Source organism: Nelumbo lutea, chromosome 5, assembly GCF_056320005.1.
Source record: "Nelumbo lutea isolate HS-2025 chromosome 5, American lotus-T2T, whole genome shotgun sequence".
Taxonomy (NCBI): domain Eukaryota; kingdom Viridiplantae; phylum Streptophyta; class Magnoliopsida; order Proteales; family Nelumbonaceae; genus Nelumbo; species Nelumbo lutea.
The window spans coordinates 19883744-19910712 of NC_142688.1; the positions used below are offsets into that span (position 1 = coordinate 19883744).

The window sequence follows — 26969 nt, forward strand, 5'->3', positions numbered from 1 at the left end:
AAAAAATAAAAAAATAATAAAAATTGAAAAAAGTCAAAACCGTTCAAACAGTTCGAATGATTAACAGGCCGGTTCAACAGTTTGCTGACCAAAATCAACAGTTTTGGGAAAAACAGAACCGGTGCTATTGACTATTGTTTTGGTGCACATATAACTATGACCGAAAATATTAGTTCTGATACAAACTATAGCTGCTAGAAGCTTAGTCCATTCGATCTCCCAGACCCACTCCACCCCCAACCCAATATGGAAATCACAACCATGAACCATGCCATGCAACTCCACGCCCAACTAATCAAGAGGGGAGAGGACCAAAACACCCTCTCCCTGAGCAAAATCTTCACCTTCTCTGCCCTTTCGAATTCAGGAAATCTCACCTATGCCCGTCAAATTTTCAATTCCCTCCAACACCCTAATTCATATTTCTGGAACACCATGATCAGAGGCTATGCAGCAAGCGCAGAGCCTAGCGAGGCACTTCTCTTTTTCCTCTCAACGTGGCAGCAAGAGCATGCACCAAACCCGGACAACTTCACCTACCCCTTCCTCCTCAAATCCTGCGCACGCCTACAATGGAACCATGAAGGAAAACAACTCCATGCACTCATCTACAAAGCAGGCCTTGAATCCGATCGGTTCATACAAAATTCTCTCATCCATATGTACTCCTCATGTGGAGAGCTTAGTTATGCAGTACATGTATTCGAGAAAATGCCTGATCGAGATGTTGTCTCTTGGACCTCAATCATTGATGGGCATGTTGACGACGATCAACCAATCAAAGCATTAAAGTTGTTTGAACATATGCGAGATGATGGCATTACACCAAATGATGCAACTTTAGTGTCTGTTCTGAGAGCTTCCGCTGACACAGGAGCACTGGGTATCGGGCAGAAAGTTCATCAGATTGCCAAACAGATTGGACTTGATTCAAAGTCTAATGTCTCTACAGCTCTGATTGACATGTACACAAAATGCGGGTGTGTAGATAGTGCTCAACGGGTATTTGCAGCAATTATAAACAAAGATATTTTCGCATGGACAGCCATGATTTCCGGCCTCGCCAGCCATGGACGGTGTAAAGATGCCATTGATCTGTTTGATCAAATGAGAGAATTTAATCTGAGACCAGATGAACGAACAATAACTGCAGTTTTATCTGCTTGCAGAAATGCAGGTTGGGTTAGCAAGGGCTACTACTACTTGGAAAATATGGAGATGATATATGGAGTAAGACCCACAATTCAACACTATGGATGCATGGCTGATCTTCTTGCTCGAACTGGGCATCTGAAAGATGCAGAAGAATTTATCCAGAAGATGCCAATAAGACCTGATGCAGTGCTATGGCGAACCCTGATTTGGGCCTCTAAAGTTCATGGAGATACTGATAGGTGCGAGCGTTTGATGAACCACCTTCAAAATGTCAAAACCAATGACAGTGGAAGTTATGTTCTCCTTGGAAATGTGTTTGCCTCAGCTGGAAAATGGCATGAAAAGGCAAAAGTGAGAGAGTTGATGAATCAGAAGAAACTCGAAAAACCACCAGGGTCTAGTAAGATTGAAGTGGAAGGTACCACCCATGAATTTGTAGCAGGGGACTCGTGTCATCAAGAAGCAAAAAAAATATATACAAAGTTGGAAGACATAGCAAGGCGACTGATAGGACAAGGCTACCAACCAAAACTTTCAGAAGTCATGCTTGATATCGAGGACGAGGAGAAAGCTTTTCAATTGCACCACCATAGTGAAAAGCTTGCTGTTGCTTTTGGGCTAATAAAGACAAACCCCACAACCAAAATTAGGATTGTGAAGAACTTGCGATCTTGTGAGGATTGCCACTCTGTGATGAAACTGATCTCAAAAATATACCAGCGAGAGATCATTATTAGAGATCGCATCAGGTTCCACCATTTCAAGAATGGAAAATGTTCTTGTGGGGATTTCTGGTAATGAGAAAAATGTTATTTTCAAGGATCTGAGCACGAGCTATTTATTATCTGTCCAGACATGCTAAACACAATCCCTGAAGAGAAGAACATGAAGGTGGAAATCTATCCTGAGCCGACTTGAGGAATTTAACCAATTCTTTTATTTGATGTGCTATCATGTGTACCTCGTCTGTCTGATTCTTAGTTGCCCACTCCTCCATCATCCTGCATAAACCTCAAATTTCATTAGCTGCTCTACAGAGGAAAACAAAAAGAGAATGGGATGCTAATGTACCAAAGTACTTCAAGAAACACAGAATACTATATTTGACTCTATAACAAGTACCAACAACACAGACCAAGCTTTATAACTATTAGAATTGGAAAAATGTGCTCATTAACATTTTTTTCTCTCAATGAAACAAGTTGATGGACTAGCTATTAGAAGAGGGATTTGATCTTAGGATTTATACCTATAAGCCCAAGGAGGGCCTGGAGGTTCACCCTAGACATCTGAAGATATGAGATTTACTGCATCACAAAAACCTATTATGGGTTGACCATGCAGTGACAAAAAGGGTGAGTCCAACTAAAAAGACATTAATAGTGCCAAACTCTCCACTCAAATTGAGTCACAGACACACACATGATACCCAATTTTTGGTTCTGTGGGTGTTGATATTTTCATCCTTGGTCAAGGCAATGCCTAGGTGACAAGGCACCCATTATTACACTAAGTTATTCATTCTGTGGATTAATATACTAGTTTCTTTTATTATTTTCTCATTTGTCAGGGTTCAATCAACAAACATGTTGGTGTATGCTGTCTTGCACCCCTGAAGACTTCAAAACCTGAACCAAGGTTCAAAGTATCAATACGTATCGGCCGAAAACATATCGTATTGGGAATTTATATATATATATCGTATTGGGAGCTTCCCGATACACCCCTACAGAGAGTGTATCGGGGTTTTGACCGGTACAGGGGGTGGACGACCTTAAACCGACCCTTCTGAACCAGATTTGAAAAAAAAAAAAAACTACCGATGCGCCTCTACTGGCATATCGGGTGTATTGATATTTTCAACCTTGACCTGAACCAATAAACAAGGAAGAACTTAAACTACCCTTTCTTTTCTTAATTTTTTTTCCTAGGACAAAAAACTAGGGCTCAATCCAACCCCTATAATTTCTGAATTTTCTTTTCTTTCTTATTTTTCTTCTCATGACTATGTTGACTTTCCATTATGGTTCTCAATTTTAACATGATTTCAAACACTTTGGGTATAGAAAAAGAGAGACAAGTCATCATTTTGGGGTGATTGGAGTGCTTGGCACTTTTATCATTCTTGTAAATATTTTTTTTATCAGTGAAAATGATTTTATTAAAAAAGAGAATATCAGTACAGAGAATGGGTAGCCTCGGTAAATATTTCCATTTTAATATGAAGTTTACAATTTTTTATGAAGATTATTGGTAATTACTCATGAAAGATGGTTGCTGGTTGCCATGAAACCAAAGTAATTACCTAGGATTCAATATTTTTATTTTAAAAGAAAAAGAAGAAATAATCACTACCTGGGCAACAAGGTCCATCCCCATTGCCTAGCCTCGCTTCAGTGCCTTGAAAGCTATACAAGTGCCTCTAAAAGCAAAGGTTCTTTATAACCCTATTAATCTCCTGTTTGCAAAACTTTTTTTATAGTTTTTTCATTTCTATCTACTGATTGATTTACTTAATTCTAAATCATAATTATCTTAATAATAAACTTACTAAAAAAGTAAATCATGATACACTTGGGATTGGAGATCAAGAGATAAACTCAATGTAACCATTTCTGGTACCTTGGTTCGATAATTTATAACAGGGAGAGATTGAGGATGCCACCCAAAGATTTAGAGCAGGATAGGCAAAATGAAGAGGTGCACCTGGACTTTTATGTGACAAGTAAATACCACTTAGATTAAAAGGAAAATTCTATAACAGTTATGAGGCCCAGCTATGTTGTATGGAGCAGAATGTTGGGCAGCCAAGAAACATGTCCAAAAAATGAATGTGGCAGAAATGTGAATGCAAGCTGGATGAGTGGAAAACTAGAAAGGATAGGATTGGGAATGAAGTTATCCAAAGGAACCTAGGAGTAGCTCCAGTAGTTAATAGAATGAGAAAGAATAGGGAGAAGAAGGCTCCAAATTAGGGCTCTGCATTACAAGTGGGTCACTTATTGACTGGTTATAATGAAAATAATCAGCTGGAATGTGAGGGGTTTATTAGAAGAGAAGGACGATCAAGGACTTACTCAGAAGAGAAAGACCAGACATAGTGATGCTGCAGGAAACTAAGCTAGCAGAGTTAGACAAAAGATGGGTTAGAAGTGTGTGGAGAGCTAGAGAAGTGAATTGGACCTTGGATCCCTCTTGGGTGCCTCGAGGGGATTGGTTACTCTTTGGAGGAATGATGCAGTAGAACCAGCGGAGGAACTTATAGGTAACTTTTCAGTTTCCTTAAAGCAAGGTTTTTAAAACCAGACCGGACAAGGCGCCATTCTGGGGTCTGGTTCCCAAGTCAAACAATCCGACCATCCAGTCCGAATGGATGACTCGCTCTAACAAAAAATAATTAAAAAAAAAAACAAAAAACAAAAAATGGCCTAAAATCGTTGTCCAAGTCAACGGTTCAACCGCCCATGTCAGTAGTTTACTAACCAAATCAACAGTTTTTGGCCAAAGGTTTTGGGGTAAAACGAAACCGATCAAGTGATTGGTTCCCTTTTTCCGGTCCAACCGTCTGATCTAGTCCGGTTTTGAAAACACTGCCTTAAAGTTGAAAATTTGTGAGGATGGATTCACTTGGATTCTAACTAATGTGTATGAACCAAATAGATACAGAGAAAGGAATGAGATGTGGGAAGAACTATTTGGAATCCAAGGTTTGTGGGAAAGGCCCTGGTGTTTGGGAGGAGATTTTAATGTGATCAGATTTTGTAACGAGTCAAATAACCCTAATCAATTTATAACAACCAGCATGAGAAAATTCAATGAATTCATCAATACTTTCCATTTAAAGGAAATTCGCTGCAAGCCAACTTCACGTGGTACAACTTCCAAGAATACCCAATCTGTTCGAAGTTCGATAGATTCCTTTTCAATGAGGGTTGGAAGACTCCTTGGAGGGATTTGGTTGCTAGAGCCTTGCCCAAAGTAACCTCTAACTACTACCCAATTAAGTTAGGCCCGAAACCCCTAATTAGTGGACCCAGACCCTTCAGATTTGAGAATATGTGGTTGGCTCATCCTGATTTTGTTCACAAGATTAAGGAATGGTGGAATGAGGAGCTAACAGGGATAACGTGGAAAGGAGTCTAATTTCATAAAAAAACTGAAAAGACTCGGATCCAAAATAATAAAGTGGAATAGGACCCATTTTGGGCAGATAGAGGAGCAAAAATTTTCCCTGTTTTCCAATATTGAGGCTCTGTATGAAAAAGAATCTTTAAGGCTCATTAATGAACAAGAAAGGGAGTTGAGATGGAAGTTGAAAGAGTTGGATGAGGTTCTTTATAGAGAGGAAATACCCTGGAGACAAAAATCAAGATACACATGGATTAAGGAGGGTGATGGGAACACCAAATTTTTTCATGCTATTGCAAATGAGAGAAGTTTATACTTGGTGACTAAATTAGAGATCAATGGGCAGAAAATATTCTCTTAGGATGAAATAGCCAAGACCTTTGTGGAGCATTTTAAGTCAATTTGCAGAAGGCCTTTGAGTACTAGGTTGAGTGTGGAAGGTGTGGACTGGCCACGATTAACAAGGGCAACACATTGGTTGAGAACCCTTATCTCATTCCACTCTAATACATTTGATGATCTATGGAGAAACTGGTTTGCAGTGGCTAATAGCTCCACAAGAAGCACTAGAAGTATTTCATATTGGTTTCCACCCGTGGATAGGTTCATAAAATAGAGGCTGGCAACTTATTCTCTCCTTTCTCAGGCCCAGTGGGATCAGGAGACTACTAGAGCTGAACTACTAGATGCAGTACAAGTAATTCAGATTGCAAGCCAACTGGGTGTCAACAGATTATGTAATGAAGGAGACTCTAAGGTGGTGGTAGGGTTGTTACAGGTCCAGATTCTGCTATTTGGAAATACGGGGACTTATTAAGGAAAGTCAAGTGGCTAGCAAGGGATATGACCATCAGAATACAATGGGTGAGCAGGTCAGCCAATGCTATGGCTGATGTCTTGGCTAAACAAGAGGCTGTTAGGGAGTTACTATTTGGGGCTGAGTTGTAATACTTAATTTTTTCAGTTCAACTTTCAGTTTTTTGGGCTCAAGGATGTGGCTGCATCTTGTGCCCCCCAAGGGGAGCTTGTAACTGCTTTAATCTCTGGTCAATAAAATCTATTAATTTATCAAAAAATATAATAAAATGAGAGAGAATAGACTAAAATGGTTTGGGTTTGAGCACATGCATAGAAGACCACCAACTGCACTAGTTAGAACTTAGAAGTGATTCGTTACACATTGAAGGGGCTAGAAGAACTTGGGGTAGACCAAAAAGGACATGGGTAGAAGTAGTAAGAAATGATTTAAGCACTAATAATTTAACAATGGATATGGCTTTAAATAGAATGGATTGGCGAAACAGAACTCATGTAGCCACCTCCATATAGTTGGGATAAGGATTGGATGTGAACTGACTAAAAAACTACATCTAAACAATTTCATTAGCTGAAGTGCAGTATAAATTGAAGCCTACTAAAATAATCTGGGCCCTATTACTTGCTAGTTGTGGCATGTCCATATTTTTTTTCAGTAATACTGTCACATGCCCATATTTAAATCATTAGAAGATTGCAACCCACCATGGAAATTAACTGAGCAAAGTATGAGCTTGAAATGCAGCTACAAGCATATAGTATCCAGAAATCAGCAAGGGAAATTAAGAAGGGAGACAACTTTGAAGATTGATCTAAAAAAGGGAGTCAACCTTGAAGATTTAAAGGGAGTTAACTTTGAAGTATGAAATGGAACAAGTATAAAATTCTGGCAGGACACTTGGCATGGAAATCAAACTCTACGAAAGATGTTCCCAACACTGTTTGAGATTGCAAAGAACAAGGAATGCTTGATTAGTAGTACAGAGGCTTTTTTTTACAGGAAAGGGATGCAGGTGTTTGGTGCCCTGTTTTCAGAAGGAACCTGAAAAATTGGGAGTTAGGGCAATGGATGAAGTTGATGTAAAGAATTACCACAATCAGGCCAGACAGAGCAAGAAGTGACGAAAGGATTTGGGTGTGGGAAAAATCAACAGACTTCACAGTAAAATCTTTTTACAACAAGCTGCATTATGAAGAGGTGGAGAATGGAAAATTGTAGCTCCCCTTGAAGTAGCTTTTTTTGGCATGGCAGTCACATAAGGTGACACCCTGCCTACCGGAGGTATGATGGTGGAACCAAGCAGATGTATAATGTGTGTGTGTGTATACAATGATTAAAGTATCGGTATCGGGTATTGTATCGGACAACTCGGATACGGATACGCTTTGGAAAAGCATTGATACGGACGAAAAAGATGGAAATGCATGGATACACTAGGGAAATACATACAAATTTTCATAAGCATATTTAATAACACTAAATTTAAGATCAAAACGATCACAAAATAGTATATAAATACATGAAAAAATGTAAATATTAAGGATAATAAATTAAGAAATATATTACGATTAATGAACCGGGGTGCATAACTTTATTTATAGTGCATCAATCAAGAGTCCAAGACACTAAACATATGCACCTATTATATTTTAATTATTATATCAATTATTTTTTGTTTTACTATTTTAATTTTTTAACAAAAAGAAAAAGTCAACTAAATATTAAATTTTCAAGTGCAAATTAAAATATCAATTAATAATTTATAAAAATATAATCTTAACTTAAAGTATATCAAATTTGCTAAAATTTCTAAGATGCATGTCATACAAAAATTCATAGTTTTTAATTACTAAAATAATTATTCCATTATTAAAATTTTAATTTATATAAATTTTACTAAATAAAAAATCATTTTTTGAAATAAATGTAGATTAGTGAATTTGATAGATTCAACTTAATATTATATTCTTCAGTATTTTGTATATAATATTTTCATTTTCTTTGTAAATAATAAATATGTTGTTATTGCTTATTAATGTAAATTAAAATATTAGTTAATAACTAATAAAAGTATATAAAAATTTTAAGACCTATATTGTGTGCAATTTTATAAATTTTAAGTATTAAAATAATTATTCTATTATTAATATTCTATTTGTATAAATTTCTTGATATTAAAAATTATCTTTTTTTATATAAATGTGAATTTGATACATTATTTATTCTATTGGTTTATAATATACTATTTTTAAATATTATTTTTTTAATTTTTAATTAGAGTTGTTAAATATAAATGTGTTTTTTATTTGAATTGCATGTGAACAAAAAACGTTAGGCTCAGTTTGGAAGGAGTACAAATACAAATTTGTAGAGTACAAAATCTTACATTTTATATTATTTTGTTTGTATTTGTGTTGTACATATTTGTATTTGTACTCCTTCCAAACTGAGCCTTAATAAAACTTATTTTATTTTACTTTATATCACGAAATGTAGTGTGGCTTATTGGTTTGGAAATGCATCAAATTCTAAATGTGTGTGAGGTGACCCGAGTTCGAATCACCTAATTTGCATTTTTTATGGAGATTACTGAATGGACGCAGCACGTACTAGTGTGTATCGGCCGATACAATGTAATACAGGCCAATACATATCCATATCTGTTCAATACGAACAATTGATGGGATACGCTTGTATTTGTAGTGTATCCCGTATCATTACTAACCGATACCAATACGATACACCCCGTATTGGACGTATCGTATTGATATTTAAATCCTTGTATATATATATATATATATATATATATATATATAGAGAGAGAGAGAGAGAGAGAGAAAGAGAGAGAGAGAGAGATCTATCGAAAAAAGAGAAGATCATATGGTTAGCAATGCTGGCAGCAATGATTTTAGTCAATATGTATAGAAAGAAATAGGAGGCTTTTTGAGAATAAATTGGTTTGTTCTTTGACTTATATAGCATGTGCAGGTTTTTTTAAAGGCCATTGTCATGATTATATGAACTCATTGCTCCACGTGTTAGGCTACCTTCATATGTCTTGATATTCCTGGTAAGGTAGTGGATCATAGAGGTAGTCTCCATGAATTACCCTAGGACTTCTGGTTTTTATTCTAAGAAACACCCATCACCTACTAAACGACAATTAATAGTTAAAGATAGGTTTTATCCAAAAAAAAAACCATCACCTAACCAAGGTTCAAAATATCATAACGTATCGGTCTGTATCGACCGGTACGTACCGTTTCGATAAGAACTCAATACACGAAACGCATCTAAATCATTTATTTCATTTTTTTCGTATGCATCGATCGATACGGGCCTGTATCGGGATGTTTTGGATATGTGTCGGTCGATACAAACCCGAAACAGGCCGATACAAACCGAATCCTTTTGGTTTCCCTTCTTCCATTAATTTGGTTAATTTATATTTAATACCAAATCTCTCCCATTAATGTCATTTGTTACTCCTATATTTATGTCTAACTTCTCCTTCATTAATTAGTTAATTAGTCCTATATTTAAGACAAATTTAAATTCAAATTTGAAATTTAGTGCCTAATTCCAATTCTTTCATTAATTCGATTAATTAATGATCCTCTCTCTCATTAATTTCACTTCGTTAATATAAAAACTACAAATGTTAACATTAGCAAGACTTGAACCTTGGTCACTAGATTTTAACACCCATAACTTCGCCACTAAGCCACTCCAATTTTCTTGTTATAACTATATACATTTTTAGTTTTAAGTAAATTTTATCTTTTCTTAATAGTGCTTATTAATAAATGCTGAAATTAATTATAAATATTAAGATAAATTATTTAGGTTATTTGAAAATCGATATATATATATATTCACATTTTAGGTTTTTTTTGTTTTTTTTCACATTTTAGTTATTCCATCATTTTTCAACGGTTACTAATTATATCTTGATATGTCACATTTATATAAACATTAAAATATGTTTTTTACATTTAAATGGCTTATTTACAATCATATAAAACTTGTAAGTATTATTACTAATATATTTTTTACGATTTATTTGAATTTTCTATCATATTTATGTGTATCTTGATTTTTCATCCATATCTATGCGTGTCTAAAACGTATCCCGATGCGTTTTTTAAAATTGCGTTTCCGATACTTTGAACCTTGCACCTAACCTCACCTCAATGTCTTGAAAATATGCCTCTAGGGTCTATTACCTTACATTGACAATCAAGAAATACAAAGATAGCTTAACATGCAGAACAATGAGTTCGCATGGTCCTAGGAACGGAATAATATTCTTTTTTTCCCATTCCCATCACACAAACAAACACAGCCTTAGGTTTCGTAGCAAGCTACAACCATCTTGCACTATTAATTTTCTATAATCTTCATAAAAACCATATAAGCTTCATTTGAAACATAGAAAATCAACATATTCAAGAAAAAGATGTAAGAAATTAATGAAACTTCAGAAAATAGAGGGGTTGAGCCTCTATTTTTGTCCTAGGAAAAGAAGAAAAGAAAAGAAAAGGACGAAAGAAATAAGAACATGGTGATGATGAAAATAATCAATATGTGTTGATTAGAAAAAAAAAATCAGTGATTAAGCAAGGCAATCCGCCATGAACGCCTTATCACCTACTGATAACTGTGGCTGGAGATTCCATTCCTCCAATTTAATTTCAGGAGTGTCTTATTTAGATCTACTTGCAATCCTGATACACAAGACACTTGATTATATAAGTCGGCTGCAGAGTTGTCTATAGTCTCAGAAAAGACGGTTGTGTCATTAGCACACTAGCAAATGTGGAATTTTGAACTCTCTCTTGGTCCACATCAAACTTTATCATTACAATTATTATCGATAATTATTAGCAATACAACTGTAATTACCGGTAATAGTTGTTCTTGTGAACAAGTTAACTAGAAAACATTAACATTATGAAGGGGCTCAGCCTCAAGTGAAGGAAGTTGCAACTATCTGATTTAAGCAACATGACATTCAAAGAATACAATCTATCAATTACTGCAGTTTTTTTTTTTTTTTGAGAAAAGGTAATCTATTGTATTAAAGATAAAAACACCCCCACTCTGCACAGCAAGAAACTGTGAATTCATTATATCCACCCGTACAAAAAGTATTGCTCAACCATTACAAAAATAACAAAGTGGAATTCAAAAAAGAGCTGAATGGAATACTTGTAAAACTTCTGTTCACTGCAACCCAAGAATGAATTCTACCCCATAGTTCCTATACAATTATATATCTCAACAGCTTCAAAAGTTCTGTCGTTTCTTTCCATCCACAGTTGAAAAATTGCCAGAGTAATCACTTTCCAAACTACTTTCCCTTTTTCACTCATGCCCTTCATCCGCCAACTAGTTAAAAGTTCCAGAACAGATTATGGAAAACAAAAGTGTAGCCCAAAAATGTCTAAAACTTTGGACCACAGCCTTCTAGCAAAACAACAATGCAAAAAAGACCCTTGTTTAAGAGAAACAAGTTCCTTACCCCCACACCACCACTCTCTTTAGGTTGACAAACCTTTTTCCAGCCCACTAAATGAACTTCCCCCCATCCTTCCAGCCATTCCATAAAAAATCCCTCATCAATTTTTCCAACCTTCTTTCCACCCTTTCAATCACTAGATTTCAAACTGATTTTGCAATTCACTTCTCTCCCAGTGGAAGCCCCAAGTATCTTGTGGTAATTTGCCAACTTTACAGCTGAACAAATTAGCCAATAAATCAGCATTCACTCTTAAAAAAGATGCTTTTCAAACCTGAGACGGCCTCTAACCATTTTAAGATGAAACTCAGATTCAAAACTTTGTCTGGAACAGTCTTACAAAAGAAGAGAGTGTCATCTGTAAACTGTAAAAGAGGGATGCTCCTCACCTCACACATCCTAAAACCCTCAATCATGCCCAGCTCCTCCACTCTCTTGATCGTCTTGCTGAGAGCATATAGTCCAGAAAAGACCAGCTAACATGATCATAGGCCTTCTCCAAATCCACTTTAATAAGCACACCCCCCTTCACCTCTACTCATCCAAGAGTCCAAAATCTGTCTCCCTCCAACAAATGCACTTTCATATTTTGAGATAATAGACCCCACTACTCTTTTTACTCTACAAGACAGCACCTTCGCAATAATTTATGCATACTTCCAACCAGGAGGCCTTCTCCAAATCCACTTTAATAAGCACACCCCTCTTCACCTCTACTCATCCAAGAGTCCAAAATTCCACCAAAATATGCCTCCCTCCAACAAATGCACTTTGATATTTTGAGATAATAGACCCCACTACTCTTTTTATTCTACAAGACAGCACCTTTGCAATAATTTATACACTTCCAACCAGGCTAATAGGACGAAAATCCTTCATGTTTGCAGCATCCTTTTTCTTTGGGATTAAGGAAATAAAAGTTGAATTTAGACTTTTTTCCGAAACACCATCAAAATTAAACTTCAAGAACACCTTCAACTGGACTTCTTTGAGAAAACCCTAGCAATTCTTATAAAAAGCCATCATAAACCCATCCAAGCCAGGGGCTTTATTGGCCTCCATTTCGTAAACGGCTTCTCCTCTTCCTCAAAAGGCTTTTCCAACTCTCTCTCCTCTTCTGAAGACAAACTATCAAACTCCAGCCCATCAAGCTTTGGTCTACGGTGCCACTTCTCTTTAAATAGCTCCTTATAAAAATCAATTATGCTCCCCCACCGATCTCCAACTTTTAGTAGGGTTTTCCCTTCGTCTTCCACTTGCCTGTTGTCCCCTTGTTTTAGCCACAAACAACAAGATCCCTGTCTCCATTTAATTTCATCTTGATATGCCAACCTGTCAATTTGCCTTCAATCTTCTGTCCTCCGTATGAGCAATGGGACCATGTTCCTCTGCTCTATTGTCCTCTGCAACAGTCAATAGACATTCCCTCTTGAGGATCTCATTCTTCTCATAAATCTCTTTCTTCCACAATTTCAGCTTTTCCTTTAAGAAAGCAAGCTTTGTAGCAAAAATATGGATGGCAAAACCAAACACCTCACAACTTACCCACCAATTACGCAACAAATCCACAAAACCTTCAACTTCAAACCAGCTTTGCTCAAACCTGAAAGGTGCCTTCTTGGGCGAGATATCTCCATCATCTAGCAAAACTATAACATGATCAAAAACAAGTCTTTGCAATGCCTCTTGACTTGCAAAACCTGTCCAATTTAACCAAGACAAGGGTTTCCTGATTATTAGTCCAAGTAACTTTCGCTCCTGTCAAAGGAAGATCAAACAAGCTCCACTTGTTCATAAACTGGTTGAAGCTCCTTACCCTGCTTCCTCTACATGTACCCCCTTTTTCTCAAAAGAGAATCTCACTGCACTGAAAACTCCCCCAATACACAAGGAGAGTCCCACCTTAAATGGATTACATCCAACTCATCCCAAAATAGAGCCCTATCACCATCCTCATTAGGACCATAAACTGTCACCAGCACCCAACTGAAATCATCCACTACTAACTCAAGGTGCAGAGAAACTGAAATATTACCCAAAAACTTATCCCTTAACCTAACTACAGTAAGGCCTCAAATACCAGAATTCCACCTACTATCCCTTCTAATAGAGCGAATGCATAATCACAATCTCTCTGCCTTCAAATGCTTCTCACCACCACCACCCCTACCCTTTCCAACTTTGTTTCCTGCAGACACAAGATACTTGGGTGCCACTTATTTAAAAAATTGTTAGTAACAATGCTTCTACTAAAATTTAGACCCTATCATAATGTATCATTCCAAGTAATTATCCTGAGACCCTCAATGAAACAAGAAAAATCCTCAAAACCGTTTACACCCTTCCCCCTTGAGCACTGCTTCCATCCCTATCATTAAGCCCCCAAGCTAAACAAAATAACTCCTTGTTAGTTCTTCGACTTTTCCTCAATAGCCTTCTTTTCGATTTCCATAAGGAGAAACTTTGTTTCCTCCATTCCTCTAATCCACTCCCCAAGGAACTCCCCCATAGAAAGAAGCTTTGAGAGAGAACCCAAGGCAATGCCTCTTCCCTCCCCCCCCCCCAATCCCCAAAAGGATAACCCAGTAATGTACCTGTATTTCCACCATCAAGCACCATGCTATCTAAAGTGCTTCCTTTCCACTTGGCTGCTAGAATAGTAGCCAGAGGACTTTCCAAACACTCTACACCTTTCTCGCTGTCCTCTTATTAACTTGGACGGTCACTCCCTCCTCACCACCCCTTTCTTCAACCTCCATACCCTCCAGGCCAAAAACATTTGAACCAGTTTCTCTCGAGCCTACTAACTCCTTATTTCCCACCTCAACAAGGTTTTGGGTATGAATCGGGTTAGTAATACTCCCCAATTGGGTCCACAGTGCAAGTCCAATTTGGCCCAAAAGAAGTGTCCAGCCCTTCCTGATCAAATCCATTGGCTGCACTTAGATGGGCATGTCCTTCCCATTGAAGCCAGTCCTCTACCCTCCCATTAGATGAAACATTGGGCCCCACTCCCTTTCCTCCAATTAAACTTGAGACCAACTCTTAGGGGTGATCATTTCAGCCCAGCCCAGGCCCAGGCCTGCATCAGGCCCACAAATTTTAGGGCCGAACCTAGGCCTAATACTTCAAGCTCGGCCTGGCCCACATATATTTAAACATACACATTTTATGTATAATGTATATGCATGTACACATGTTATTTAATATTACATTATAGATTTTTTATATAAATATTATAATATGACAAGTATAATTTATATTATATAATGTATAATAATAAGTATATATGTCATTTAATATAAAATATTATATATATGTAATGTTTTATATATGAAAAACATTGGCCCAAAATCAGGCCCGGCCTGGCCTAGGCCCGTGTAGATCAGTAGATCTAGGCTCGGGCTTATGTTTCAAGCCCGAAACCCCAAGCTGGGCCAGGCCTGAGCCTAGGCTATAATGTAAAGCTCGACTTGGCCCGTGATCACCCTACCAACTCTCCAATATCACCCTTAGTCTTTCAAGAGTCAAGACACCTTCCCACCACCGCTTCGATCAAAAGCTCCTAGTTTGAAATTTGAACCTTTGACAATCTACTACCTCCTACATCTTTTTGCAAATCGACTACAGAGCAGCTACAGTTCGGATCACCCATAGCCCCATCACCTTCAATCCTAGGTAATCCAACCTCTATAATACAAGCCACGTGTCCCTTGTTTCCATTGGATTGTGAGGCCCTTTTTCCTTCCACAACACTGGCAACCAATCTTCTTTCTAATGGAAGACCACCCATGACATCGCCACTATTAGCAACTGCTACTTGTTTTCCTTTCTCAACTCTATTCACATCTAGCTCTCCATTCACTTTAAACACGCTTACTTCATTAACATCCTACTAGACCTACTCTTCACGCATCTCCAATGGAGGGTCAAGCTTCAACCTCCTCCAGCTTGAGTTCCATCCACAAGGGTACCACTAAAGTCCTTTTTTGGTCAATCACTCACCTCCTTCAGTGGATAGCCCTTCCATTTGCATTTTATTCCAATCCACTCAACTATTTCCTTAGCTCTCTCCAAGTATTCAGTTTCAATATAGCCTCCACAAAAATCACCAATCTTCCAAAATCAAACCAAATATTCACACCAAAGGTACAAAGGTAAGCCCACTATGTGCACCCAAACTTTAGTCGGCTCAGAAACTCCCTTGTTCCAGACATCAACCCCCTGTTCCCACCGGTAAAGATGGAACAAAGCCCCTCCAACATTTCTTGCCCCAGTGTTCAGCACCCTACTAACTCAGTTCTTCAATGAAAGGATGAAGAGAAATTCTCTCACTCATGACACACCCTCACCCCCAATATCATACCCTACTGCATTACCTCCCATCATTGCAGCTTTGCCATCAACAAGCTCATGTCCACCTCTTCTAACAAGCAACCTTCAAGAAACACTTTTTGATCCCACTCCCCACATCTGTCTAGTTCAAAATAACAGATACCAAAACAGACTTTCAAGTTTGTATTTCCTTTAGTGGACCAGGTCAGCAATTGGGCTTTTTCAGCAAAAGAGGCTCTGGTTCCTTGCTTTTCTTCCAACCCAAAGCTGATACCACTCCAACCACCCTCATCCTTTCTGTTTTGAACCATCGAAATGTCCCTTTTGCCAAACCCAAGCCCACCCTACATTGCTCCCCTCCCTCATCCTGCTTCCCTTCTTCCAAACACCATCCAGATCATCAAATTCCTTAACAAATATAACTAGGAAAACCTGATAATGCTCCACTTTTCCAATCATATGCTAACTAAGAAGCTATTTCCTTTAAATGTAATAGAAAATGTAGCTAGCTCCACCCAAAACAAATCATTGGAAAAGTCACCCATTACCTCTCAAATAGCTTGACAAAATGAACCTACATACTAACAATGGAAAAATGGAAAATTGATTCCTCACATGTTTTGCAAAGTGACATTAATTTTGCAAGTACATGGGCCTTGAAACAAGAGTTAGATTTCAAGAAATTATACAAAATTTTGTCCAAACAAATGAATAAAAAAGTTGAAGATATAATTGTGTTAGAAATCAAGAAAAAAACAAAGTAAATGCAATAACAGAGAAGAACAAACAAGCTTTAACATGGTTCAGTGATTTGTGACCATGTCTACAAATGAATCCCTGTAAAATTTTACTTTTCCCAATCAAAGATCACAACCCTAGAGAGTGAGCTAGTTTTCATCATTGAATTAGGTTTCTCAGTTCTCCATGCTTACCTAATTCAAGTACAACTGAGAATACTTGTAAAATAAATAGAAGTCCGGCTTTTAGATGATACTCTTTTTTTCATCCTTTAACTGTGCAAATGCAAAGAAAATAGAACATATATCAAATCAAAGCTAACCAACTAACCTTGTTTGGACTTCTGAAGGATCACTGCATTCAGAAAATAACACCTTAACAACAGGGTGCAGATATATTTTTGAAACAGGTCCAACAGTCCCTTCCATTTCTAAACAATGTCCAGTGCAACACCAAGCATCAGGATTTAGGAGGACAATACATAGAACAGGTAATTTGGAACTCAGATCCCTGACCAATGTTCGGAATGATAATTCATCCATTGCACTTTCCAATAGCTGATTGACAAGCATGCCTTGCAGAGTGTGCTTCCTGCTCAAGGCATTTCAGATCAATTATTAAAGAAATTATTTTAACATTGGATATATGTACTCAAAATGACCAATACAACAAGGTGAGATTAGTACCACAGACAAGAAAACAGAACTCATATGGAAAATGGAGAAGAAAATGCAATAATACATAAAAGAGAAAAGTTAGAATCATTATCAAGCACACCTAGACCACAAATGAAAACATATGCCATTTAAAATTTAATAAAATGTCTGCCCATTTATCTCCCCTCACAGACCCCTCTGCTGGTATTAATTCCTCAACCTAAACACAAGACATTCTTCCTCATTTATAAATTAGATTATATTGAAAAATACTAGAATATACATAAATTTAGTGACATATATTTTACTTTAGTAGAAAATGTTATAAATGTAAAATAAAATATAAAAATATCATAATATTGAGAAGAATATAATAAAATGCAAATACTTAAATTAACTATGGAAGAAATACTTTGTATCCAAATTGCATAAAGAAATTATAAATAAATTCAATTCGTTATATATGTGTGAATAAACTAGGAAATATGTAAATTAAGTAGATGGTTAATTTTATTTAGGTAAAGAAGGTTATAACCTTGAAACAAACTTAAAAATAGAACTTTAAAAACATAGGGTCAATATTAAAACACACACACACACATATATATATATATATATGAAAGTAAATATAAGAAAAATTGCTATGAAAAAAATACATTGCATCCTTAAATGCATAAAAATTACAATAAATTTAGTATGTATGTATAGATCATTTAATTTAGATAGAGAAGGCAATATACATAAAAAATAAAAAATACAAAAACAAAAGATTCATATTATAAAAAAGAAATAAATTGTACTGACATACATAAAATTATATATATATATATATATATATATATAGAGAGAGAGAGAGAGAGAGAGAGACAGTGACACTTATTCCTCAAACCAACTTGAGGCTTACACCCAACCACCTTGCCTCTGCCTTGTCCTTTAAAACCTCGCTTCTAACCCCTTCAACTTGTAACAAATAACTTCTTATAGGTTCTGCAGATGGTCTTCTCTGCACATGACCAAACCATCTTAAGTGTATTTTCCCTCATTTTATCATCTATTGGAGCTACTCCTGGGTTAATTTGAATGAGTTCTTTCTGACCTCATCTTTTTGGGTGCTTAAAGTAAAGTCATTGAACTCAAAGTGCAGAATACCATCACAAGGCAACTTGACTAAAGCTTCCAGAATTAAAAGAATGCGGGATCCATAAACTAAACTTCTAAATCAATTACCAGAAATACAAAAGAATGTGAGATCCAAAAAAATAAAAATGAATCCATTGCACCATCTCAAGATCCACACTCGTCAAGAGCATACCAGTACCCCTTTCTGAAATTGAAGGTTTTTGAAATACCTTAAATAAGTAGGGAATGATTACATGTTATGTGACTATAACAATAACCCAGAGCATTAATGCATCTTACTATCAGAGGAAAAGAGAGGAACTTACATGCTTCTTATGGTTTGATTGGTCTACATAACATTGTAATTTAGATCAAGTTGCAGATAATATTTTCTCACCTAAATATGTCGCCTGATCCACCAACTGGCAAACCAGTGGAAATGTAACATTTAAATAGCCGGATGCCACCATCTAGTGGCACGTCATTGTTACTAGCACATGGGTAAGCTCCAAGGAGAGATGAGCATTGAGTACACAGAAATTCAATCCACTTAACATCTTTTGAGATATTGGAGGATCTGACCATAAAACCACTTCCAAGATATCCATTCAGAAGTGGCATTTGATTTACTAGATGTCCAATACTTTCTCTAGACTCTTGTGCTTCAAACTTAGAACATATTACAGATGCATTATGTGAGCACCCTTCATGCTCATAACAACCAAGATTCTTGGCAGAAAGTTCATCTGCTGGTGTCACATATCCATCAGACATTGTAGGAGATGTGCCAAGTAAAGCACTAGAGTCCTTTTTCTTTTCAGCATGGCCACCTTCAATGTTTGCAGAACAATTTTTGTTCACAAGCGACATGCAGAATAATCTCTCATTGATATCAGATGTCTGGTCACTTTGACAATCAGTACTGCAAGAATCTATCAGAGCTTCTGCACGATCAACTTCACCAATAAGATCAGGTTCTGAGCCACATTTTAACTTATGGAACGGTAATCCAGCAAGGTCACTCTCGCAGACAACAACAGATGCTGCATCTACTAGGCAAGTACCCTCTGCACAATCATATGAATTGGCATACTTAGTTACCATCTTCTCACTTGCACCTCCAAACGAACAGCAGCAGGCTCCAAACCAGTTATCAGCTACCTCTCTCCAATTAACCGATGGCATTTCCACAAAAAATCTGTACAAGAAAATTCTCAAGAGTAACTTAAAGTTGATTTTCTATAAAAGTTAACTGGGTCACTCGAATTGCTGTATTCAAATTAAAAGATAAAGTGATATAAATAGGAACCCTATTACCATTGACCAGTACAAGGTTCTAAAGAACTTCTGAATCAGTATGTGTGAAGGACAGTGTAAGTTTACTAATCACAATTGCAGTGAGAACACTACCTCAACAACTACGAGAAAATTTATAGGAGCATATCCGAAAGGAATGAGACATGGCACTCAAATCCACTTCAAACGGCTTTCCTTTTTTTCTTTTTGAGTATAATCCTTACAAAGATGAATTTACATAAATTCAGTGCATTCAAATTCAAAGGGCAAAGCTAGGAAACCAAAGGCAAGGACAAGAACCAGGTATAAACCCTGGTAAAGCCTCTAGAAGATGAATAAAGGTGAGGACAACATAAAGGAGAAATAATAGCATCATCATCAGCCACAATTTCATTGCTGATATTCTGCCAAACTCAAATCAACCCAACAAAGCCTTATCCCAACTACTACAACATCATGTTTGGCCATTCCACTCTATCAAGTGAAACATCCACTGTCAAATTGTTAGCTGTCAAGTCATTTCTCAATACCTTCAACCAAGTCATTTTGGCAGAACCCTAGCTCTTCTAGACCCTTCTACACATATTGTATTGCTCTTAGGGTTCAAGAGCAAGTCTCTACAGCTACCACAGCATACAATTCTCACCACTTAACTACAGTCACAAGCTTCTGCAAAACTTAAAAGATGTCACAATTCCTTTCTCATTTTCTGATGTTATTGTATTATTTGTACAATTCTTTGTTTACCATTCTATTGAAATTCTTTTGTATATTTTCTCTCTCACATAATATAGATTATAAGTGCAATGATATACACTAATGAATACCTCTGTAAACACAGATTAAAACCCACAATTTTATAATTAATATATAATTAATATTTGGAGACTAACTTTTGTGCATGAAATTCACACAAGCATATTGCAATCTTACACATACACTGCTTCTATAATTATATAAATTCATAGTTGAACAAGAAGCTATATGAACGAAGCTTCAAGAAAGGAGTCGTTCCAAGTACTAATCTCCAATTTGCAGTTGATATCATAATATTTTGTGAAGGGGGAGATGCTAGGAGGGTGAGGAGATTAAAAGAACAGATCAAGAAGTTTGAAAGGATCTCAAATTTGAAAATCAACTTAGATAAGAGTTGCATAGCAAGGATTAACATGGAGGACAATGCCTTAAATTTGGTAGTGGGCTGCTTAGAGGGTCCTATCAACCCTTGGTCATTGTAAAAAGATGTGAAAGGAGATTGACCACTTGGAAGAGGAATTATATCTCGTTGGGGGGTAGGATCACCCTAATAAGATCAACTTCGACTAACCTATCAATCTACTTCTTCTCTGTGCTTAAGATTCCACCAAGGGAAGAGAAGAAATTAGAAAAAATTATGAGGGATTTCCTTTAGGAGTTGGGAGAGGCTAAAAAAGATCACTTAATTAAGTGGGAGATCGTGTGTAAAAGCAAGAAAGAAGGTAGTTTATGTCTTTAGGAATTGGGAATGTGAGAAAGAAGCATATGGCTCTCTTAGGGAAGTGGTTATGGAGATAGATTTTAAAGAGGGATAGCTTGTGGCATGAGGTGGTGGATAGTATTCATGGGAGGTTGGAGAGTGGATGGGGTGTTGGTGTATCACATCGGGCTACTATGCCGACACCTTGGAAAGCAATCCATAGCATCCTCCCTTATTTCCTCAGGTTTATTAGGCATGATGTTTGTCCAGGGAATTTAATCCACTTTTGGAAAGACATTTGGTTTGGTGACCAGCCTCTAAAGGATTTGTTTCCTTCTTTGCATTCCATTTCCTTATACAAAAATGAGAATATCTCAAAATTTCTAATCCCTCCTATCTTACCTTTGGGTCATAATTGGGATTTTGGGTTTTGAAGGGGATTGAGGGATGAAAAAGTCATCTATTTGTTAGAGCTTTTGTTTCTTCTTGAATGTCTGCTTAGAGCCTTCTAAACCGGATAGAAGGGTTTGGTGCCCAAGTTCTAAAGGTTTCTTTTCCTATGCCTCTTTTTTTTCTTTAATGCTCTTTGCCATTCCCCATTTCATTCCTATTAAGGAAGTTCGGTGTCAAATGATTCCCACTAAAATTAAGGCTTTTTGTTGGGAAGTGGTTTATGGGAAAAGTTAACACTCTGGATTACTTGCAAAAGAAGAGGCCTTTTTTGTGTATTTCCCCAAACTAGTGCAATCATTGTAAATCTAAAGGTGAATCTTGTTAACACCACTTACTAATTTTCTATTCCTTTGTTGCAAATATTTGGGATTGATTCTTTTTTTTTGTATGGACATTTCTATCATTCCTGATGTTCTCGCAAAGCAGGAATGTGTTTGGTACCAAAAAAAAGAAAGAAACAAGCTATTTTCGCGTGAGAACAGTGATAAATCGACACTCTAAAAGAACGTGTTCCTAGAGAATGCGTGGTTCTCACAGCGTTAATGCATATTAACAAACACATGCCATCAATTCCCACATAAGAGAAGGGGTATGTTTGGTATTTCACACGAAATGATAGAAACAAGCCCTAAACAACCACCTTTCATTCATTCAACACTACCTCATTGCTGTTGCACATCTCAGAGGAGGGAACTCCCTTGGCTTCGGTTGCGTCAACAACCGAATGTCAAGCAAATGATACAAAGCTCCGGCAACATTTCCGGCCAAATTCACGTAAACAGGTAGGTATATTCCTTCTCGTCATACCTTATTTACCTATCATTGCTCTAGCTAGATTCACCCAAACTAATCTCCGACAACAATCATCTCTAACAGATGTCGAGTTTCCATCATCTGAATTCGTTTATTCAAATTAAGAAATAGTTTCGTTATCCAAACGTCATTCCTATTTCAATAGAACAAAAATGCGTTCTCAAAAAACATCTTGCCAAGCGCCTCTATTACTCCCGAGGAGCAAGAAATAAAATTCTTGTTCTAGTACAGGAATTTCTAAAAGAATAGGAACAGGTAGGAACACTGCCAAATAGGACCTAGGATGTTGTTTGATCCATCTACCTTTGCTTGGCCAAAGAGAAGAGGAAGGATAACATGGAGATGCACTAGAGCAATAGTGATTTGGACCATATGGGAAGAAAGACAAGCTAAGATCTTCCAAGAGAAGGAGAGAAGTAAACAACAAGTTATGGACTACGTAATGAGTCTAATGACCAGGGTTATACATTGGCTACTAACTTTGGATTAGTTTAGACAGTTCTCTTTTGATGATATTTGGAGGAACTGGTTTTCAATGACTTCTAGCTTAGTACAGAAAGCTAAAAGAAGGTTGATTTGGGTACCTCCCATTGAAGGTCTTTTTGAAATCAAAGTTTGATGGGAGCAATCAAGGCAACCCAAGTCCCATAATTGGAGGGGTCATAAGAGATAAGGAAGGAAATATGGTAGCACTTTATTCAGGACCAGTGGGGAATGAAGACTCTTTAAAAGCTGAACTGTATGCAGTCCTACAAGGTGTTCAGATTGCAAAAGATATGAACTTGGAGAACCTAGTGACTAAAGGGGACTCCAAGGTGGTGGTGGGCTGGATAGAAGAGTCGAATTCAGTGATGTGGTGTTATCGAGATGAAATGAAGAAGTTCATATGGTTAACACAACAGATGAGTTTGATTATACAATGGGTGGGGAGGGAGGTTAATGCTTTGGCTGATTCCTTAGCTAAGCAAGGGGTAATTAGGGATCAGTTGTATTGGGCTCATTTGTAATTCTTGTGCAGTTTTTTCTTTAAGAGTGAGGCTGCACCTCATGCCTCCCCCTAGGAAGCTTGTAATAGTTGCTTATCATTACTGATTTAATGAAATTTTAATGAACTTTTACTTATCAAAAAAAAAAAAGATTCAAGAAAGGAGTCCAAGGGCCAAGGACACATTCTCAATGAGTGTTCAACATGTAAAGGCAAGTAACTAGAAATCTAGAATTAAAGCAGATATTTGAAACCTTAAAAGCAATAGAAGGAAAAGTGGAAAAAATGGTTACTACCTCAGAGGCCTCACTGTCAACTGAGTTGAGCAATTCTTGCAGTAGAAATACACCCCTCCACAAGAAGATAGGTTCTTTATATCTAAATAATTGTATAATATAGTGTTAGAAATGCAGAAGAAAAAGAACCTACAAGCAAACTAGTGACTGTATTGCTAGATAGTAGATAATAGAACATGTTTTACATGAACAAACCCCTATACTGCCTGATTCTTCTGGACCAAGTAATTACCAAACAACAGATAACCCAGAGTGCAAGCCAAATTGAACCGTGTTAAATAAAATTTGATTTTGTGCACACAGACAAATGCATGCAACTGTTTTGGCCACAGAAACACTTTAAATCATACCATGGTGAAGATAAAATGATCAGAAAATATATTACAAGAATAAAACAAATCAATGTGCAGAGAAAACCGTGTAACCATAAACTTAGCTAATGTTTTTTTAGATATAGAACTAATCAACATGAAAGTAAATGAGATAATGTATCTCGCAAAGTAAACGAGATGCATAATTCTGTAAATGCAAGTCATCTGAGGAACCCCACCAGACAAAAGAAGAATACATTTTATGTATGGCAATTAATTGCAGTCTCTATAATCTTACCCTGATTATACTCATTTGTAAACTTCATAGGCACTGGTAATATGAGTCTTAAACATAAATAAGACCAATTTGAGTACAGAAACTGTGAGAAAGATCACTGCTAGTACCCAATGAAGTCCAAATACCTGATAAGTCATCAAGTACTACCAATATAAATAATTGATCTCCTCTCTACGGGATTCCCTTGAATCACCATAAAAAAAGGCTAACCTTTCATCTAAAGTAAAGCATAATCGCATTACCAGCAGGGCCTCAAAACTAGAAAATGTCATATATCCAACCAACCCAAAAATAATGACGTTGTGCATTGCTAGTCGTAGAAACAACCATCTTGCCTAATAGCTAACATGCAACATATGCATCAATTGAGGCAGGAAAGCATTGGTTTCATTTCACAAGAAAAAAAGGAAGTGTTATAAATGGCATTACAGTGTCTTCCTATACCATCAGAACGGGCGGGGGCTAAAGAAACCGCATGCTCCAGATAAGTAAAACCATTTAAATTACCCTAACATAGCTTAATTGGCAGTATATAATTCCCTAATTAGCACAATGAGGTAGCCTAAATGCTTTCCATGCGATTACCCAAACCACCTTTAAGACACTCTTAGGGAAATAGTTTCTCATTGTTTACCTAATATCAACACTATAACTATTTGAAATTCGGATACCTGTGAATGTCCATGCAAATAAGAATGTACTTAAAATTAAAGAAGCAATTAAGCAAAGGACGATACACTTTCCAAGCGATAACCTAAAGAACGATGAATTCATATCATATTTAAGTCTGTGACAACAGACTACTAGCTCGTAATAACGATAACACAAGTAAGTGCAAAATAGATGAAAAAATAAATAAGCTAAGTACAGCAATAACATGTTGCTGTCAGAGTCTGAAATGAAAAGACCATGAAATTTTCTTACCAGAATCCACTGAAAGAGGCTGCAATCTATCCAAAAGCCCACTTTCATTAACAAAACCCTCGTCGGGAAAATCCTGTGCAGAAATGAGGCTCGTAACGATCGGATGATCAACTGGAAGAAGCAGAGCAAGCTTAACCTCAATGTGATCCTCCGTCGCTCTAAAATCTACGGAAGAGTCCAAATCAACCAAAACCCTGGGTACGGGAACCGTAAGTGATAAATTGAGAATTCCATCATTGATCCCTTCAATCCAGCCAACCTGAAGCATAAAGTCCTCGAAGTTCAAAGAGACCTTCAAATTCTGGCATTGACTTACAGGTTTGATGTTCGGATTGAAAAGAAACAACCGAAGGATTGGGATGTGAGCTTGGGTTTCCCATGTAAACCGCCACTTTCTAGGGTTTTCGAGGGCGCGAAACTCACAATCCATCAGTTTCTACTTTCTACCTTCTAACGAGATTTCGCAGTTCGCACCATTGTTCTCTCCTCCCGCTTAAATCAAAAAACGAAAAAAAAAGTAGGAGGAAGAAAAACGTTTTTCCCAATATACCCTTGCCATTACCCTGTCTAGGATAAATCACGTATGCCCTTCCGGTCACAAACAAGAGTTCACATCTGCCCCCACACGGGGGCGCCACACAACGTTCCCCTGTGTATTGACAACATTTTTCGATGACATCATTGATTCTAATACTATTATTTGATATGCTCCCAATGTTAGAAAATAAAATCTATTCAATCATATCACTTAATCGCGGCAAGCTTTAAGATTTTAAGATGGCATTATAGTCATTTTGACCAAATAATTTAATGTTCGATTTTCGTCACCCTCATTATAATTAATTAAATTTTAGCACAAGGTATAGACTGGTTTCCAAAATAGTTGAAAGACTTTTAAGACCCAAGGGAAATGTGTCGGTTTCCAAAATGGCAAAACCATGGTTTTAATTGACCTCACCGGACCCACGGTTGAACTGTTCCATCCAAAAACCGGCCATTCAACCCAGACTTAGGTTATTTTTATTTGAAAACCCATTTTTATTTTAGTTATTTTTCTTAATTTAGAAAAAAAAATGTCATTTGACTGATCTGTTCAGATCAGACGATTGAACTGTTTATGTGTAATCAATACATAACCTGACATGTGTAGCCCCTATGTTATTTATGTTATTATCCCGTTTTATCAAAAAAAAAAAAAAACTGAGGTTTGCAACATTATGCATATGCCAGACTTTCCGGTTTAGTTCTCGTATATTTTTGCATCCCTAATTACTTTCCGTATACACAAAAGGCAATTTGTAAATAAGTCAGCCCTTAAAGTCACGTTTGGTTTGATAGAAAATAAAAGATAGAAAGTGGAAGTAAAATTTATGAAATTTCTCAAAATATTACTCTCAACTTTCTGTTTTCTCTTTGATTTTCTTTCAAACCAAATACAAGCTAAGATGAACATTGTTGTATACCTACCTAATCTCAACTAGTTAACTGTCGGATTTCATTGAATTAACTACACTTTGCATCTATTACAATTAAGAGTCTGTTTGATAAGAAGATAAATCTGTTAATGCAAAATTTATCTAACTTTACAATTTATATAAATTATTTTACACACTACATATTTACATTTATACATTTTGCATCGTTTTCAAATGCAGCCTAAAGGACTTA

General features: G+C 36.7%; 1 protein-coding gene and 1 pseudogene across 2 annotated transcripts; one reads left to right on the plus strand and one right to left on the minus strand.

The window, feature by feature from the left end:
- Positions 1–25794, minus strand: LOC148850812 (HECT-like ubiquitin-conjugating enzyme (E2)-binding protein). Its single transcript, XM_088943077.1, has 5 exons — positions 25302–25794; positions 23769–23850; positions 18867–19667; positions 17025–17285; positions 1–2156 (listed from the first exon to the last, which is right to left on the minus strand). Exons 1-5 carry the CDS (start codon positions 25729–25731, stop codon positions 1997–1999), a joined length of 1734 nt encoding a protein of 577 aa, XP_088799203.1. The 5' UTR covers positions 25732–25794; the 3' UTR covers positions 1–1996.
- Positions 247–2320, plus strand: LOC148850813 (pentatricopeptide repeat-containing protein At4g21065 pseudogene; annotated as a pseudogene). Its single transcript, XR_016098821.1, has one exon. The product of XR_016098821.1 is annotated as a pentatricopeptide repeat-containing protein At4g21065 pseudogene (transcript).
- Positions 25795–26969: the final 1175 nt, after the last annotated feature.

Coding starts and splice junctions, on each gene's coding strand:
- LOC148850812 (XM_088943077.1), bottom strand. CDS start 25,731: ATGGATTGTGAGTTTCGCGCCCTCGAAAACCCTAGAAAGTGGCGGTTT. Junction 19,668..23,768: donor TTGACAGTGAGGCCTCTGAG/GTAGTAACCATT, acceptor TTTCTTGTACAG/ATTTTTTGTGGAAATGCCAT. Junction 17,286..18,866: donor GGATCAGGCGACATATTTAG/GTGAGAAAATAT, acceptor TGCCTTGAGCAG/GAAGCACACTCTGCAAGGCA.